At 35.2% G+C, this 17,773-nt stretch overlaps 1 protein-coding gene across 1 annotated transcript in view; it reads right to left on the minus strand.

Annotated features, from left to right (window-relative positions):
• Positions 1 to 4,761: 4,761 nt before the first annotated feature.
• LOC128858147 (homeobox protein unc-4-like) overlaps positions 4,762 to 17,773 on the minus strand; it is a 40,945-nt gene continuing 27,933 nt past the window's right edge. Inside the window, exons 2-4 of the mRNA XM_054094159.1 lie at positions 10,813 to 10,991; positions 6,868 to 7,007; positions 4,762 to 6,040 (exon numbers count right to left, since the gene is read on the minus strand). Of these exons, the coding sequence (XP_053950134.1) occupies positions 5,467 to 6,040; positions 6,868 to 7,007; positions 10,813 to 10,991 (893 nt within the window). The 3' untranslated portion in view covers positions 4,762 to 5,466. The remainder of the gene's footprint in view (positions 6,041 to 6,867; positions 7,008 to 10,812; positions 10,992 to 17,773) is intronic.

A 17,773-nucleotide genomic window follows, 5' to 3' on the forward strand; every position in this document is an offset into this window, starting at 1 on the left:
CTGTGACCTATCCTTTTAAAACGCTTCGGACCCCCTCTTCAATTACGGCTTTCAGTCATTTGCTGTGAAGTTCACATATGTTTTAAAAACTTCCAACGGTTAATTTCGGTCTTCAGACTTCAAAATGTTTTCTTAATTGTAACCTCTGCGGATTTTCTTACCACTGAATCCAAGCTCAGCTTTAAAGGTTCATTCATTTCAGTCGCAGTACCGATGATCTCTGTAAAAACGTGATAAATTGCTGGGCGACTACTGGGAAATTGTTCATTAAAAAAGCGCACATTACGCAACTGTCTAAACGTGAACTGTTAATTAGCTTGTTTTTGGCATTTCAATTTATCAGTCAACCGCAGGTTTGCTCTACGATTTTCACTATTGATAAAAATATCGAACAAAGAATTTGTCTAAAATTTTGCGTTTTGAACGAATCGCGTGCCGTATCATTGAAAATGTTGCAAAAAGCCTTTACGACAAGAGTGCTCTATCAAAAGCATGGGTCTACGAGTGGTATACGTTTTTGCAAAGGGTCGAGAAGTCGTGGAAGATTTGCGCCGATCTGGTCGCCCATCAACGCCTTCAATGGATGAAAACGTCGACAAAGTCAAGGAAATGGCGCTAGAAAATCATAATTTAAGTTTGAGGGAGGTAGCTCGTGACTTTAGCGTGTCTCACGAATCAATTGGCAACATTTTACACCATCAATTGGGCATGAGACGCAAGGCTGCTCGACGCGTTCCAAGAGAGTTGAATTTCTTTCAAAAAATGAATCGGAAGAAGGTGGCTGAAGACATGCTTGAGCAAGTGAATTCGGAGCAAACTTTTCTCCAGCCCATCAGAACAGGTGATGAAACGTGGGTGTATGAGTTTCACATGCAAACCAGTCAACAGGTGGCTGATGTGGCTGAATGGCGCTGTCCACATCAGCCGAATCCCAAAAACCACGTCAAAGTCGGTCAAAAGTGAAAGTCATGCTACCCGTTTTCTTTGATTATTATGGTTTTGTGCACTCAGAATTCATTCCAAATGGTTCTACGGTAAATAATGAATATTATTTGGAAGTTATGCGACGTTTGAGACAGAATGTGCGTAAGAAACGGCCCAATTTATGGAAAGAAAACTCATGGCTCTTGCACCATGATAACGCAGCGTCTCACAACGCTCATATTGTGACCATTTTTTTTTACCAAAAACTCGACGAATATCATCCAACAACCACCGGACTCACCGCATTTAGCCCATGTGACTTTTTCCTTTTCCCAAAACTTAAATTGCCACTCCGGGAACGCCGCTTTGAGTTGATAGAGACCATTAAGGAGAATTCGCTGAAGGAGCTGAAGAAGATCTCTTCAAACGCGTTTAAAAGGTGCTTTGGTGATTGGACTAATCGTTGGCATATATTATATGTATGTATTGCGTCGAATGGAGCCTATTTTGAAGGCAACATAATAAATTTTGATGATTAAATAATTATTTTGCGTTTAATTGAACAATTCCCGGTACTTTTTTGACAGATGTACAACACCTTTTTTAATTTCAGCTTAACAAACAAAGTTTGATTTAATCGCATATTAAATTTCACAGTACTGTTATTTTGAAAAATGGGTCCCAATAGCTGCTAAATCCTATTTAAAAAAGAAAAGAGTTGCCGGGCATATATTTTTTTTAACAAATATTTTGTAAATTATCAATTTTTGTTTTTCATTTTGTGTTTCACTACCTTTACTCTGAATTATAAATCTGTTGAGTTTGTATTATTTGTCTTTTTATTTCTTTATTTAGCTTGAGCTGCATCCGTACCTTAGGGACTCCAGCAAACTGCTTACCTTCATCTCGGGATTTTCAGTTAACCATTTCATAAAATAAAACACTTTAATTTTATGTGTAAATAGTTATGTGATATTTTTTATACCATAGGACATATTATTTCTTTATCCTTTTTCATCTATTTTACAGTAACTTTAAATGCAAATATATACAATTCGTAAAGTCTCAAAGAAAAACAAAGAAGAATCGTAGCGAATAAAATTTTAAATTGCTACAGAGGTATTAAAGCATCAGACATTAACTCAAACATACTTAAATACATAATACATATGTACATTCCTAAGTGCATGCATGCGATTACATACACACATGAAAATACGCATATTTGTAAGCAATAATAAGTTATTGCACTTAACACTAAATCTCTATAATATTCAAAGCCCTGTTTGCTCACAAAACTACATGTCTATTTTGCTAAAAATTAAACAAATTCAAATACATACACAACTAGCTAAAAAGAAGGCAAGTAACCAATGTTATTGGCAACCAACGAATTGAATGACGATATTCAAAACCCCTCCGAATGCGTTTTCGGCGTCCTTTTGCAGCAGTTCCAAATCCAAGTACCATTTATGAATTTATGAGTTTACAACAATGATGAACTGCGATTAGAGGATCGCAATTTTAAATACAATTTTTTAACTTTTATTCTAAACTTGTTTTCAGGAAATCTTAACCGATTTTAATATACGAAATGAATTAGTCTGAACAATTGACTATTAGGTCCGAATTCACAATAAATGGATGCATCAGTACTGACAAAAAATTTGTTCCGACGGGAACTGGATTTATAAAAATTCGAGAAACGTTCATCAAAATTTCATATTTTTTAAACAGAATTTTAGTAAGCATTTGAACACAGAGTAATGAAAATAGTAGTAAATTGTTTAAGTAACTGTATGTTGTTGTCTGAGTAAGCCCCGGCCAATAATATTATGGCGGTTGATAAAATCACACTTTTTCCGTCGGTTATGAAGTTTAATATCCGCGTTGGTACTGAGTGCCGTTCACGTGGATCGGCCGCCACACAACTTTTTATTCTAAATATTAGGGAGTCACAAGTTGTCGTAAAATGTTGCATGTATGGTCATAAAATTAGGAAGTATCGGTACGCCGTTTTATTGACCATTAAATTTTAGGGCAATAAATTGAGAAGTGGTTAAAAATTCTAGTTATTCTTTATAATCTTTATAAACTTCGTTAACGATGGCATGCATTTTCTCCATATAAAATAAATGTCATTTGTTTGCTTCATTTTTCATCAAAAGGTTTAAAATTTTGATGAAAATTTCTCGGATTTTTATAAATTTTGTATAAAGTTTGAAACTTTGATTTAAGTTATATGATATTTGTTGCATTTTTTATAAAAAATTGATGAGACCTAAAATGAAAAAAAAAAAATTAAAAATTATAAAAATTGGTTAAAATGTCGCGGCTAAGGGTGAAGGTACTTATATTTTATATTATCATACAAGATGGCGCAAAATTAATCATCTAACTATGTTTTTGATAACTTTTTCACTAAATCAAAAAATATATATATAATATTATATATAAATTGAGTTTGAGTGTAGGAAATCTTTATTTTGACCTTTATGCGCTTCATTGCTTGCCTGCTTTCATACTGCAAGGGTCTAGTTTACAAGTGCCCCATATGATTGACATACGACCCCATTTACAAAAATTATAAATCTTCGGGTAGGATGATAAATCTTGCCCCCCTTATAGTATCAAAAAATAAAATATGAACACAATTGTTGGAAAATAAGTCGAATTGGCTGAAACTTTTTTAAGTAACTCGCAGAAGCTTCAGGCATGCTCTGGTGAACTATTTCAGATGGATTTTAATTTAGCAATATTTGTATGATTTTGGTTAGAAAAAAGGGCAAACAATCGAATTTGTAAAATGTAGAGTAGACCATCGGGTGGTTTCTTTTTGAAACCGCTACAAAAATTTTTTTTTATTTTAATTTCGTTGAAAAGAGTAGGTAATTTGAATAAATTCTGGAATATAACTTCATTCAATGGACTTACTCGTTTTGCTCTCTAGCAGGCCATATTTTTGACAGTTTCTGGCTTTATCTCTCGGATGGCTTAATTGATATTTGCTTTAAGAGTCTGCTTCGTTCTTGTTTATCAAAAACTTAATCTTTAACAACGATCCATAACAAAACGGTGCCATTTAACTAATCGTAATTTCGAAGTAGCTCATTTGGGTGACAGGATACAACTTTTTTTTTTTTTAAACTGCTACACAAATAATGGAATAAGTAAGTCTTTTGAATAAATTGTAGAATATGCATAACTTTATTCTAATGAGACTTAATGGTATTTCCGATGTGGCCAATTGACATCCCTCCGGCGGCTGTCAGCTTGGTCATTCTGTCGAACTTGGTGCCCATTTGATGAGCAGTGTGGCACTATAGGCCTTCTTTCTGCAGCCTCATTCGTAACTGGATTAAGTAACTGTAGTAGATTTTCAGCAGTATTCTCAAAATAGGCCAACGATGCTTCTACTCTCGAATAGAATGTCAGTCATTGTCTTCTTGACCATCGCTTGCCAGTTTTTCGATTACCAAATGCAACAATTTACTTTCGCTAAGATGAAAATGCGCCAGGCACGAAAGTTTTGCCCAATAGCCTCACTTTGGAAATACATTTTCAATAAAGTTTCGATATGGCATTTCCCAACAGCCTCACTTTAAAACTAAGTTTTCAATAAAGTTTCGATCGCTTGTTGAATTGTCAAGCGATTCATTTTCTAAGCCAGGTGGAACGAAGTTTTTGGAAACTATTATTTTACAGGAACTGAGCCCCATTTTTATTCTAATATACTAAATGCGTGATTCATTTATATTGCCACGCTTCTCCAGTATAGTTTTTTTTACCACCTTTCTGCGCTTGTATATTATATATTCAGTCTAGCAATGGAAATGGTCTTTCAGTATTTTAAGGTATGAAAATTGTACTTATAAATTGATAAATAATAATTAGCGTAGTACCTACTCTCATATATGTATATGTATCTAGTATATACATACATACATACATAAGTATATGATTTGAAATATGTTTGGACAGTTCTTTGAAATTTGGAACCGCTGCATTGCCTGAATTGAAAACACAATTCAAAGAGCATAAAATGTTCGAAAGTTGAAAATTGTGCATTCTGCATTCTGCATAAATTTTAAAAAATAAATTACTACTCATTATGGTACATCAATTAGTCTAATATTGCGCAATTGGTTCTGGATCCATTTTCATAAAATTTATTATGTTTGTAATTTGTTTATTGTTTAATGTGTATGTGTGCGTGCCCCAATGCATATCGCTTCGTACATACGTACATACATAGTAACTCCCAAACAATTCTTTTTAATAGTTAGCTTAGTTCATTCATTGTACATTCTTTTGTCTATTCGCTACATTTTATACTAAATATGATACATACATACTTAGCGTTTAAATACTTTTTTATTTAACTGTTTATGTACAGTGGTCTGGCTGATGTGCAGCCAGAACGTGTGTTTGTGTTAGCGGGTAACTGTTGTTGATGGGTAAAGTGGGCACAAGCAATGGCTTGCGGGAAAGCGTATAACTTGTTTGCCTTTGCATTCAACCATTTAACCATCTCAACAAATCTCACGTGTTGTTGAACAGGAGTGACTCTATGCTAAATGGATTATTTCGTCGGATGCTAATCGGTGATGTTTGTTGTTGGTTATTATTGTGATTATGTTGTATTTGATTATGTTGATTTTGCTGGTGTTGGGATTGATATTCATGGGCGGGTGTATTGGAATTCGATAAATTTAAGCGCAGATTAGATATAGCGGTACTTGCTGTTGGAAAAATGAATGGTTTTCCACAGCTATCTGTGGCATTACTATCATCTTCAGTGTTGCGTTCCCCATTAGATATTGGACTTTCAATTCCATTGGGACTACTTGTTGGTGAAAAGCTGCCTGGGACCAAGCTGCTCGCTCTAGGGCTGCGAAATGAGGAATCATCGGCATCATCGTCACTATCCGTGCCCCCCACTACGTCGATTTGTATGCCATCATCCTCAAGATCTGAGTCAGAAAAGGTGCCGTTGGCTTTGTGTTGTGATATGTATTCGGCTTTAAGTGCCTCCAGGTCGACAGTGATGCCTTTGGCCTGCAACTTCCTCGCTTGACGGTCAATGGCTTTCGCTAATTTTTTTCTTCGTCGTGCCCTAATAAGAAAATGAAATATGCGGTTTTTATATAAATATATGTACGTTTTTTAGGTCGCTTAAGGGAACCGGGTGGTCTAGAAATTTCAAAAAATCGATTATTTTTGATTTTTCGATATTTCGAAAGTATATCTAGTATCTCAATAATATACTGTGAAATTTTCGTGCGGAAATTTCCAATATTATAGCTTCTACAGTCCATTAACTAGGTAGAGAGCTGTCCGTGCGCTCCTGTACCTCAAAACCTTAAAACTCATTTATCTCGAAACGACTTTTTTCGGCCTGGTGTTGTCAAAAAAAAAAAAATCTATTCAACCGAATTGTCTGAAATTGTAATATGTTGTTCATAACATCAATGGCTATCGCCCGTACTAGAATTACTTGAATTATTTTGTATTTTTTTATTAAAAAACTGGAAAAAACATGATTTTTAAAGTGTGAAATTCAAAACCGCGCCATTTTGTAATTTTTGTTTATTCTAGTAGCGTGGCATAGCTACGGTCATACTGATTAATAATTTTTTTGGTTTTTGTGTTTCAGATAAATAAAAGAGCCGAATGGACACTGCTGAAGTAGACCCTCTTGAAAAATTGTTCAGGTCCAATTTTTCAAGAGGGTCTACTTCAGCGCCATTTTTTTGAATTATTAAAATTAAAAAAAAAAAATTTTTTTTTCATTGTTGTATGTAAAAGAATTTAATAAAAAGCCCAACAATTTTAAATATCGTTTTTCTGATTTTTTTCGAAAAATTGAGCTATAGACCACAGGGACCCTTTAAGTTCATGAAAGAAATTAGTGTATGTGTGAAGTTTTTGGTGAATAATTACCTCTCTTTGGCTTTCAATTCACTTGGCGGGATCGGTTCCCCAGAGCAGGTTTGAGGTTGAGCATTATGTGCAGGTCGTCCAGGTCCTTTTTTAGTGTGTTCTCGTTTTCGCACTTTTGCTCTTCGATTCTGGAACCATACCTATCTGGAACAAAGCGTTTCATTTCAGAAATTTCAAATTTGCATACATTGCGAAAAGAAGGCAAATTGCTTCATGGAATAACTTAAATAATATTACTCGTATTACGATCAAAAATTAGATGGCTTGTTTGTTCCACCATAAAAGAATATATATAAAGAGTCTTTCTAAAGGGGCGCCTAATTATCAGTAGTGAATAATTCCTAGACGGTACCTTTTTTATGTCATCTTTGACATTTGTCAGGTAGACAGATACACAATTTCATACGATAAAGGTAGGTGAAATGGTTGAAGTACCACTCTCTGGCACACCTCAAGTAACACTAAAGCGCCATTTTGGATCGCAAAGGCTTCTGTCTGACAAACGCTAGCAGTATGCGGCAATCTTAAGGAAATACATAAATTGGCTGATTTAGAGAAAACCCCTACTTTGACTCCCGATTCCATCTTGGAGTCGTCAGTGAAGACAGAGGTACCAGCTTCGGTGCAGATCCGTTCTAATTTTGCCTCCTTGAAAGGATTGCCCTGGCACGATCACTAAACTCTCGTTTGCGGATAGAGAGATCTATCCGAAGTTCAGAGAAGTACGGTGTTAACTGCTTAATAATTCTATGATGTCCCTTAAGAAATTGCCTCCAGAGACCAACCTCCTTTAATCTGATTACACTTCGAGCAGCGATGGCAATAACGTAAAAGTCGATGGGAAGTAAAGGCAAGACGATATTCAGGGCAGCACTGAGGCAAGTTCTACATTATCCGGTGAGCCAATACATGCAGCGATTTGCAACCTCCTTGAGTGATATTATAGACCTTTCGAAGAGCTTCGCACCAAACCAGGCATCCATACGTTAAAATTGGCAGAACCTCTACGTTGTACTTCCAAAGAACGACCTGTGGCTTGAGTTTCCATTTTTTGCCGAACATAGATTTGCAGAAATTGAGAGCACAACAACTTTTATCGAGGTATGTTAGAAATGAATTTACAATTTTTTATTTATTGCTTTATTTTATTTATCTGGTAAAGTCTTAACATCACTCAAGGTTTATATTTTTAACATAATGAATTTAGGAAACGAACAGCATTTAGAAAAGTTACTATCGAAATTCACAGTTGGTGACTACACTTTTAAGTGCGCTTACTTCACTATGGTCGTAAATATCTATCATCTGTCCAGACAGGGTATGCTGTGCGCATTTCAGTGTATGAGTTCGAGTCAACATTCAAAGCTTCTTTGCTAAAAGTAACGAAAATATCGGTAAAAATGAAGCAAATCATTCAGTATACGTCATGATTCAATTACTAAAAGTTTGCGCACTTATGGCATTAAAAACGATTGCATTTAAGAAGGATAAAAAAATTGGAACAAATTATATTGCTTTTGGTAGCAAACGAGTGTTTTTTACTTCAATGCAAACAAACTCTGAGCGGCTTAGAAATTAATTAAAGTTAAGATTTGAATGTAAGTAACTAATTTTATGGACAATGCAAATATATCTCATACGATATATGTATGTGCATATTTATGCCTATAAATAAATATAGGATATCATCCGAATATAAGTTATTAGCGAAAATTACCAAATGTGATATTAAAACAAAAAACGGTTTAATGCAATAAAAGAATTATATTTTGTGAATTAATTTTTAAATTTAAAACCGAATGGGAAGTTAAGAGGTTTCACCAATACCATTATGTTACCTAAGTAAAGAAAATACTTCTTTCATAGAAGAAGCGGATTCATCATAAACCTAATTGACTAAAAACAAACTTTGAATATACTATCCAAATATTTTAGCTTTTCTAGTTTTGTTAAATGATGGTAAAGTTGCAAAACTTGAACTTCTTCAAAATCAACTCATCGTCAGAAAGAAAGCTTTTTAAATTCTCTATTGATGAGTACGCGTAACTTAGGCGAAGCCACTCGGTTTCATCAGTTGCACGTTACCACCTACTGCAAAACTTGCGGTGTTGCGGGCTCTTGAACTCTTATTGGTAACCTAGGTATTTTTAAAGCAACCTAGTAAATACTTCCGCCATCTCCTTTGTTGGTAACCTAGGTATTTTTAAAGTAACCTAGTAGGTACCTTCCTGCCATCAAGAGTTGCACTTGAAAAGAGATACGGTGTGGTAGTGCCAGAGGCTTAATTGTGGTCAAACTCTGAAAACGAGCCGGGCAAACACTGTTTTCGCATTTTCACGGATGTCTACAGGACCGAGCACGGTTCCAGCTCTGATGTCTAAAGGGAATCCAGCGGGACAAAACTGCATTTTGCTCTTGGAATGCAGTGTCTGTGTTCAAAGCGGAGGTGTATGCTGTTCAAGAATCGATGAAATTTGTGTGGAAAACATATGGAGAGGCAGATCTGTATGTGTTTACAGCGACAGCAAAGCTACGCCCATGGCCTTAGACAGCCCTCAAACCACTTCAAGGGTAGTTGAGTCCTGTAAATTCAGGCTGAACTATGTTGGTAGACAAAATATTTTGATGCTAACATGGGTCTCGGAATACGTGGATATCGCGGGTAACAAGATCTGTGACTCTTTAGCTAGGATGGGCTCTGAGGCAAACTTCGTTGGCCCGGAGTCCCGTTCAGCCACTCCCTTCTGCTCACTTCACCTTCTGCAGTCATCAAAGCCATGGTTAGCAAATGGGTTACTTTAACCCACAAGCGAGCCTGGCAGGTTGAGAGAGGATGTAGGTGGACAAAACTTGTCATGTACGACCGACTGTCGCAGATCCTCCTGTCATTAAGCAGAAGAGACTGTAGGCGGCTGGTTGGACTGATGATGAGACACTTTCTATGGACCGAGCACATGAAAAAGGTAGGCATCTCAGACAGTGCACTCTGCCCAGCATGTGGAGAGGAGGATGAGACGGCGGACCACTTTCTGTGCATCTGCTCGGCCTTCGCTCGAATCTGGCTTGAGGTCTTTGGCACTGATGTGTTAAGAAGTGACCACCTTAGCTCCTTGGCACCACAAGATCTACTCAGATTTCTTCGAGGAGGTCGAGTAGATTTAAAGAAAATTAAAGAGGGAAGTTCAATGGACTTAATATTGTCTAAGTGCTGTACTTGTTAGTACTTCTGCAATCAATATTTGAAGTACATCGGGCTGAGATTGTTAAAAAGTCCTTGTGCACACATTGCTCTAAAAAATGCTCTATGATGCCCTAATTAGAGCGGGAAGTTAGGTGCCATTTTGTTTCTATAAATACCGATATAAGCCCCTGAGCGAGTAGTTGCTCATAAGCACATCGTTTCGAAAACTAAATTTTTTTTCTACAATACAAATTTTACTTTTCCTCAACTTTTGCTCAAAATTTCTAGAGCTCGCAGCACAGTGCCTTGCTAAGTGAGCCGATTTGTTAAGATGAAACAAGAAAAAGTTTGCTTACTAAGCAAACCTTTTATTATTGAATAACGATTATTTGCCACTCACAAGAATTGGGAATCTCTCAATTTACATTGTGGCGAATTTTGAGTAATAGGATACTCTGCATTATAACAGGGCCAAAATGACTCAAGCCATGTAGCCTCTTGATCATTTATGTAAGGTACCGAAACTTCTCTGCCTGTACTCTGCAAGAGTTATGTTATGTGTCAATCTCTAAGTGCTATATGTGGCGTTATATTTGCGAACTCCTTTACATCTTCTTCTTCTTGTTGATTATCGAGATAACCGTTTACGCGATTTGACCGAATTTAACAAATCGCGTCAGTCCTTTACATCTACTTATATTATATTATTCTACATTGGAAAGTTACAAGTGCATATAAATTAATATATTTAAAACAGAACTCACCGCAACTCTACTCTCCTTCAAGTCTAGTCTCATAGCAAGGGCTTCTCGCATGAATATATCGGGGTAATGACTTGCAGAAAACGCTCGTTCCAGCTCCTCCAGTTGCCAGGAATTGAAGTTAGTTCGAGATCGTCTACGCTTTGCAGCATTACTATCTTCATCGCCATCGCCTGGAAAACCTACAAAGTGAAGAATGCTTATTAAAAGAGTATACAGTTAATATATAGTGCATAATATATCATTATATACATATAGGTATAACCTTTCCATAAGAATTTTAAAATTAGAAGACTTATTTTTGATATCATGCCTTGTAGTTTCTTATTATTTTATTATGAAAATAATGCTTCTTCCTTGCAGGAATTCTATAACATGGCCAAGAAGCTAACAGCAATCAGGCCCGTGCGCAGAAAATTTCCGAGGGGGTGGTTTTAACTCAAGTTACGTAATCAATGAAAAAAGAAAAAAAATTTTTAGAGTACAGCAATTTTATTGTCAAAAGTAATAATTAGCTACATTTAGGTATGTAATAAATCAACTCTTCGAGGTACTGAAAAAAACTCTTTCAAAATTATTTGCGGATCGGACATCGCGATGTACATTGAGTGAGGCTAAGCCGTTCAGGCGATCTTCAGACATTGTTGATCTCAAATACGTTTTCAGTCGTCGCAAAGTTGAGAAGGATCGTTCATTCGTCGCTGTTGTCACAGGCAAAACTGCCATCACGCGAAGCATCTGGTTAACATTTGGAAACGCATCTTCATTACAAATATCGAGAGCTTCAAGTGAGTTTTTTATTTCCTTTCCGGCAATGAGCTTCCGCCAAAGTTGTACTTCGTTCACCCAGATTTCACGGGAATCGTCGTGCAAAATTGAACAGTATGGTTGGAATAGTTGAGCGCAACTTCCTCGAAAATTTGCATTTTGTTGGGAAAAAGGCAAGCGAAATTTGATAAAATATTGCGGTGATTTAAGAATCGAGATTGCAATTGTACCAGAAACGAATCAATATTCGGTATGTAGATTGTTATGCGGAAATAATCTTCAGCTGAATCAGTTTGTACGTTGGAACGTTGGGTCTGTTTCGACGCAATCGGTGGCTTTCGCAATTCAATTTCATATTGTTCGCTAATTTCGCTCACGCTTTTGAAAATTTGTCTAAACTCACCCTCAGCGTTTTCTCTTCTTTCCATCAAAATTTGTTTCGCTGCATCAGCCAATTTGATAGCCTCTCCCAGATCTTGATTTTCTCCTTGAAGTACTCGACTCAGGGACAATGTGAGAGAATGCACCGAGCTCAAAATATGCATGGATATCTGGAAATTTGCGGTTTTTATAGCTGAAAGCAGTTGAAAAGCTCCAGACGAAGTTGTTTGGTCTTTCCAGGTAGTAGAAATCACTTCAAGAGCGCGAATCACTGCTGGTTGCAAATGAAGATATGTTGCGACGGACTCGTGCTGCTCTACCCATCTGGTTTTACAAAATTGTTTTAATTTCTTTACTCGAGATTCCAATAGATGTTCGTTTTCATTTATCGCACCCTGAAGGCCATTTTGGGATGGAATGGAATTTGGCCATTTGAAATATAAATGTTTGCTGAAATCTCCCTAAAAGGGGGGTCCTGCCCATCATTTTAATACCGCCATTCATAAATACTTGGTGACTCAAAATTACTCATCCAATTCTGTTTTTGAATAAATCTTTTACTAAACACAATAACAAACAAATTTTGTGTGATGGAAATCTTTATTTTGACCTTTACGCGCTCCAATGCTTGTTTGTTTGTTTACTGCAGCTGTTTAGTTGTCTATGCATGTAGGTATATTATGTTCTTTATTTTCAAAAGATAAATTATATATATGTACATGGGGTACTGTTTAGTTCCCAAGTGTCAATTATGATTGACGTACGATGCAAAGCTTTTAAAGCGTAATTAATTTTATGCACTTTGTATAAGCTCTAATGAATTTAATTACTTACTATACTTCATCAGTTGCCAATGGAAACAAAAAAAATTGTTTATTCTAAATATTGGAGAGTTTTATAGGAAAGGGAAATGGCAGATCCAAAATTTTAATTAATCTTTGTAGTTTTGAACTGCTTAGGCTTCTAATAACTTTGTTAAACAACTTTGGAGATTTTTTACTATGCAGGATATTCGCAATTCGATATTAAAATATTTTAAAGAAATGTCATTTTTAAGAATTTTCGAGTCAAAACTATTAGTCCTATAAGGAAAAGTAATTTAAACCGAATTTCGACGAAATTGCTAAAAAAAAATAAAAAAAGATAAAAAATATTTTGCATGTTGAAATCATACGATTTCAGTAGATTACATTCTTAGTAGAGTTAACGGAAAATGATACATGTTGATTTCAATAAAACGGGACGAAATAATCCTAATTAGTGTCTTTAGTGCTCTATACTGAAGATCAGTGACGGTTGCGGTGTCGCCTGCCTCATTTTCATTGATGCCACCATTAAGCCACAAAACAGTCCATTTCTGTGAATGCATTGATTCTTGGCCAAACCCCAATAACTGTAATTTTACTTGTTCGCATAGTCACTGAGCCAAAAATGGACTTCATCCGTGAAAATGATTTTTTGACCAGAATCCGGATGTCCGGGTTTAGAGCAGATCTGGAATTTTCATAATTATTTTTAATAATTTTCACACACTCGTCAGTCGTGAAACGATGCAGAATAAAATGGCCAATCTTGCTGAATATTTTGACAGCTGGCTGGCATTAGTAACTTTGACAGCTACTGAAACATGACAATTGAAAAACTGCCATTGCTTGTTTGCCACCCTTTATAACGAATGAGTTTGGATTGATATTGCCATTTTAAATTGCAAGTTAAACTATTTTTTCGCTGCTTATAAGAGGCATATAAAGCTAGCATCTGCCCGAACTTAGACTTTTCTTTACTTGTTACATTTCGTAATTTTGTTCATAAGCATAATATATATCTGTATGTAGGTATGTGACATCTTTGAAGGCAACTCGTAGTCTATTCATATTTTGCGAGTAAATAGCGCATACAATTTTAATTTTTCAATATAACTTTCACCTTATACTCACGTGATAGGTAAGCGCTGTTATTAAATGTAATATTAGCTGTGCTTTCTTTACTTGCCAATGTATGTATGTACTATCAGCACTTAAAGTTTGTATGAAGCAATAACCGCAGTTTAAGCGCACATTTATTTGCGCGTAAAAAAATACAGTTATTACAAATATACGTGCACCCACATGTGCTGAAACAAGAAAAGTTCAATGGGTTCGAAATATAAATGCAAAGAAGTTGTCCATATTAACAGGTTTTTTTTATTAATTTTTTTGGTGAAACATGAAAGAGAACTGTTGCTCTGAATTGTGCTGTGAGTATTAGTGTTGCCCTACAAAGAATCAACCTATATTTGTATCCGCCTCCGAGCGGTAGATGGTTTATAAATATGTAGATGAGAGCTTTTGAGCACTCAAAAGATCGTACTAATGAAACATCCGCCTTACAGCCTTGATTTGGCAGCCAATGGTATCCTTTTGTTCCCGAACAGCAAAAATGAAATGCAAAGTTGACGTTTTTCAATGAAGGCAGCTTGTTAAACAACTCGTATTGGAGGTATTCCTTCCTGAGGGGCAAAAGTCTTTTGAAAATTGGTTCAGGCGAACGCAGAAGTGTATTGACTTCCAGGGAGAATATTTTGCAAAATAGTAAAGCCATTTTCGTTTTGTATTTTTATTATTGGTCGCAAATGTAAAAGGAAACCCTCGTATGTCACTAGTTACCTTATTTTTTAATACTCGTATTGTGCAAAAGGATTTTCAAAACGAAATTGAAAAATTGTTTAGCTGACCCTTGATCAAAAATCTAAAAAAAAACGATAGTTTCACTTTAAATTTTTTGACAGGTTTTTCTGAGGTTTTTGAAGTTTCTTAATTTGTTTATATTGCTAAAAGCTTTGTCACATTGTGAATAGTTAAGGATAAATTATGGTAATTCGAAATTCAAAAAGCTGTTAACCGGCTTCGTTGCAATGGTGCCTTGTATGTTTGCAGCTTTAAAACCGCAACTAATTTTTTCAAAAAAGTGAATTGTATTCAATGCAGTTGAAAGAAAAATTAATTACATTTCTTAATCTGGTTGAAGATGTCATAGTGTTCAAGTCAAAGGGCTAACATGGCTGCTAATGTTATTAATGTTGGTACTAAGTATTGTAATTTATACCAGCATCAAGTAACTAAGTTTATTATTTTATATTAGAGAATACTCTTCCGACTTAAGATGATTCATATTCAGGATATTCCGTAACTTGCAATCACTAAAAGTTCCCCAAAATTGGTGTTGAAAACCAATAGGGGAAATATGAGGATAATAGAAGTAAATAAGGAGGAAGAACATTTCGTAAGGGCGTAATTGTTCATTAACTATATTATTTCTTACTCAAAAGCTTGTATAAAATAATACTTGATAATTTTGTTTTATAAGCTATTTTATAACGTGAAAGGGTCAGGATCGATTGCTGCAGTATTTCATCACTAGGCATATTCGATCTAACAGGTGTTGTATACAGGGTCCGGTACTCGTTTAATTGGTTACAAAAAGGTAATAAATTTAATTTGGAAAATTGCTTTTATTCAATTCAAAGTGAAAAATGTGTGAAAATAATACATAATTAAGAATCAATTTACTTTTCCTCGATATGACCACCTTTTGCCTAAACTATGGCCTTGAGACGGTTCAGAAACTAATCGCAAGCTGCCCGGATGTGACTTGCAGGTGTTTTGATCCACTCGCAGACATGAAATTTTTCAGCGCCTTGAGACTGGTGAATCTTTTAGTTCGGACCTTCATGTTCAACGGATTCACGAAGTTAAAACAGATTATAGATTTCCGAGTGCAGTCATCATGTGATTTCAAATCTTGGAGAGAGTACCAGTATAATGATTTCGGAAATCTATAAAGTCTCTATAAAGTGAATTACAGAGTGCTTTTAAAAAACTAGAAAAAATAGTACGAACTACTGGGCTAAGAATTAATACAGAAAAAATGAAGTTTATGGTCCCGTCAAGCTCTGGTTTAGGGTTTGATAACCTGCTGATCGTAGACTATGCATTCGAGAGTGTGCAAGAATTTACCTATTTGGGTATCAAAATATCAGCCAATAAGGATATGCCATTGGCAATTAGTGACACTGTTTTAACAGCAAATAAGTCTTATGACTCTGTTTTGAAACTGCTTAAGTCAAAATTATTATCTCACGACCAAAAGTTTAGGATATACAAAACCTTGATCAGCCCTATGCTTACCTATAATTGCGAACTATGGACACTAAAAACTACTAATTTATGAACCAATAAGACTGCAAGATAAATAAGACACTGATCAAGAGCTGGAAATTTTAGCAAAACACGAAACAGTGATTAAATTTATAAAATCTCAGAGGATAATATGGCTTGGACACGTGTTTAGAATGCTCAAAGAGATAACAACTCGAAAGGCAGTGTTGGAGACCGAAGAAAATGGATTTTTTATGCTTCATAAAGCGGCCTAAGAGCATTTCTATAAGATAAACAAATTTTTTTTTCGTCTTCTCTAAAAAAGTGTATTCAATAAAATATTACTTTGCTTAACTAACTAAGTAAAAACCAACAACCTCTTCCTCTATAGTTTTCGTTTTGTGACTTGCTAAGAGTTTGACAATATAGACAATTCTTGCTGCATATCAGCTGATCTAAAAATGCTACTTCAGCGCTGAAAGCCTCTATTTGTGACTGGAGACTGCTTGCTGAATACCGGCATAAGTGCAACTATTTTATTTTTTGTATCATAATTACATCCATATATTTGTACGAGGTGTGTTTAAATTTAAGAAGACTTTTTCGAATTACTCAGGAAACCTAGAGTCCCTTTTTTTTTTTTTTGTTTTATTGGTTTTTGGTACCCAAGTCCTGAACACACTTATGTTTACAGTTTCAACTCTCGTCAGTTGAGTGAGTTTTTGACAAATATAAAGGTTAGACGCATTTTGGTGAGCTCGACGGTTTTCTGTTATCGAAAAAAATGTATCGAAAAATCTGAATTTTTTGGCCAAAAATAACACTGTTATCTTGTCTCAAACACTGTGCTTACCAGACTTAGTCACTTTTCATTGTTCACAAAACAGGAAAAGCTTTAAAAAGTCTGAGGGTTGCCACAACTGTGAAGAAAAAGCTCACATGATGGAAACAGCTCAGGTCATACCAACGTGCTTTTTGGTCAGAAGTAGAGAATTGGGAAAAAGCGTTGACAGAAGTGTATTGTATCTTTTTTTTTAAATAGCAAATACATTTCATATTAATACTCCTAGTTAACTAAAAGTAATAAGAATTTTTTTATATAATACCTGATTAAAACTTCTCTGTCAAATAAACATTTATGAGTAAATAAATATTTTTCGAGAAAAATAAAACGTCACCTTACTTTTTAAATGCACCTCGTATATGGTATGCGCAGATAAATTTGACAAGAAGAAAAATGACATTCGATGTTTTTATGCAAATTAATTTAAGTTATTTCTGGATTAATTACGTGTTTGCTCAGCACCGATTTGGCTACTTGGCAGTAGTGAAACCCCTTGGAGGAAATAAAGACCCACAGTTGTATTCATAAAATCAAATTCATTTAAAGCAAACACACAATTGTTTGCCTCACATGCATTTATTTTACACTCACACATTATACGTACTTATTAATTTAAACAAATATGTATAAGCATGGCCAATATGGATTTCTGCACGCATGGGAATAGGTATATCATAAATATTCATTCAGAATCATAATGATACCCATATATTTCAATTACCAACCAGCCCCAGAAAATTTAAAACTACTCTGGACAATTAATTTGTATGTAAATGAGTGTCTAATATCAACATCCACACATATGCACATGCACATATATACATATCTTTATATA

This window comes from Anastrepha ludens, chromosome 3 (assembly GCF_028408465.1).
Source record: "Anastrepha ludens isolate Willacy chromosome 3, idAnaLude1.1, whole genome shotgun sequence".
NCBI lineage: Eukaryota > Metazoa > Arthropoda > Insecta > Diptera > Tephritidae > Anastrepha > Anastrepha ludens.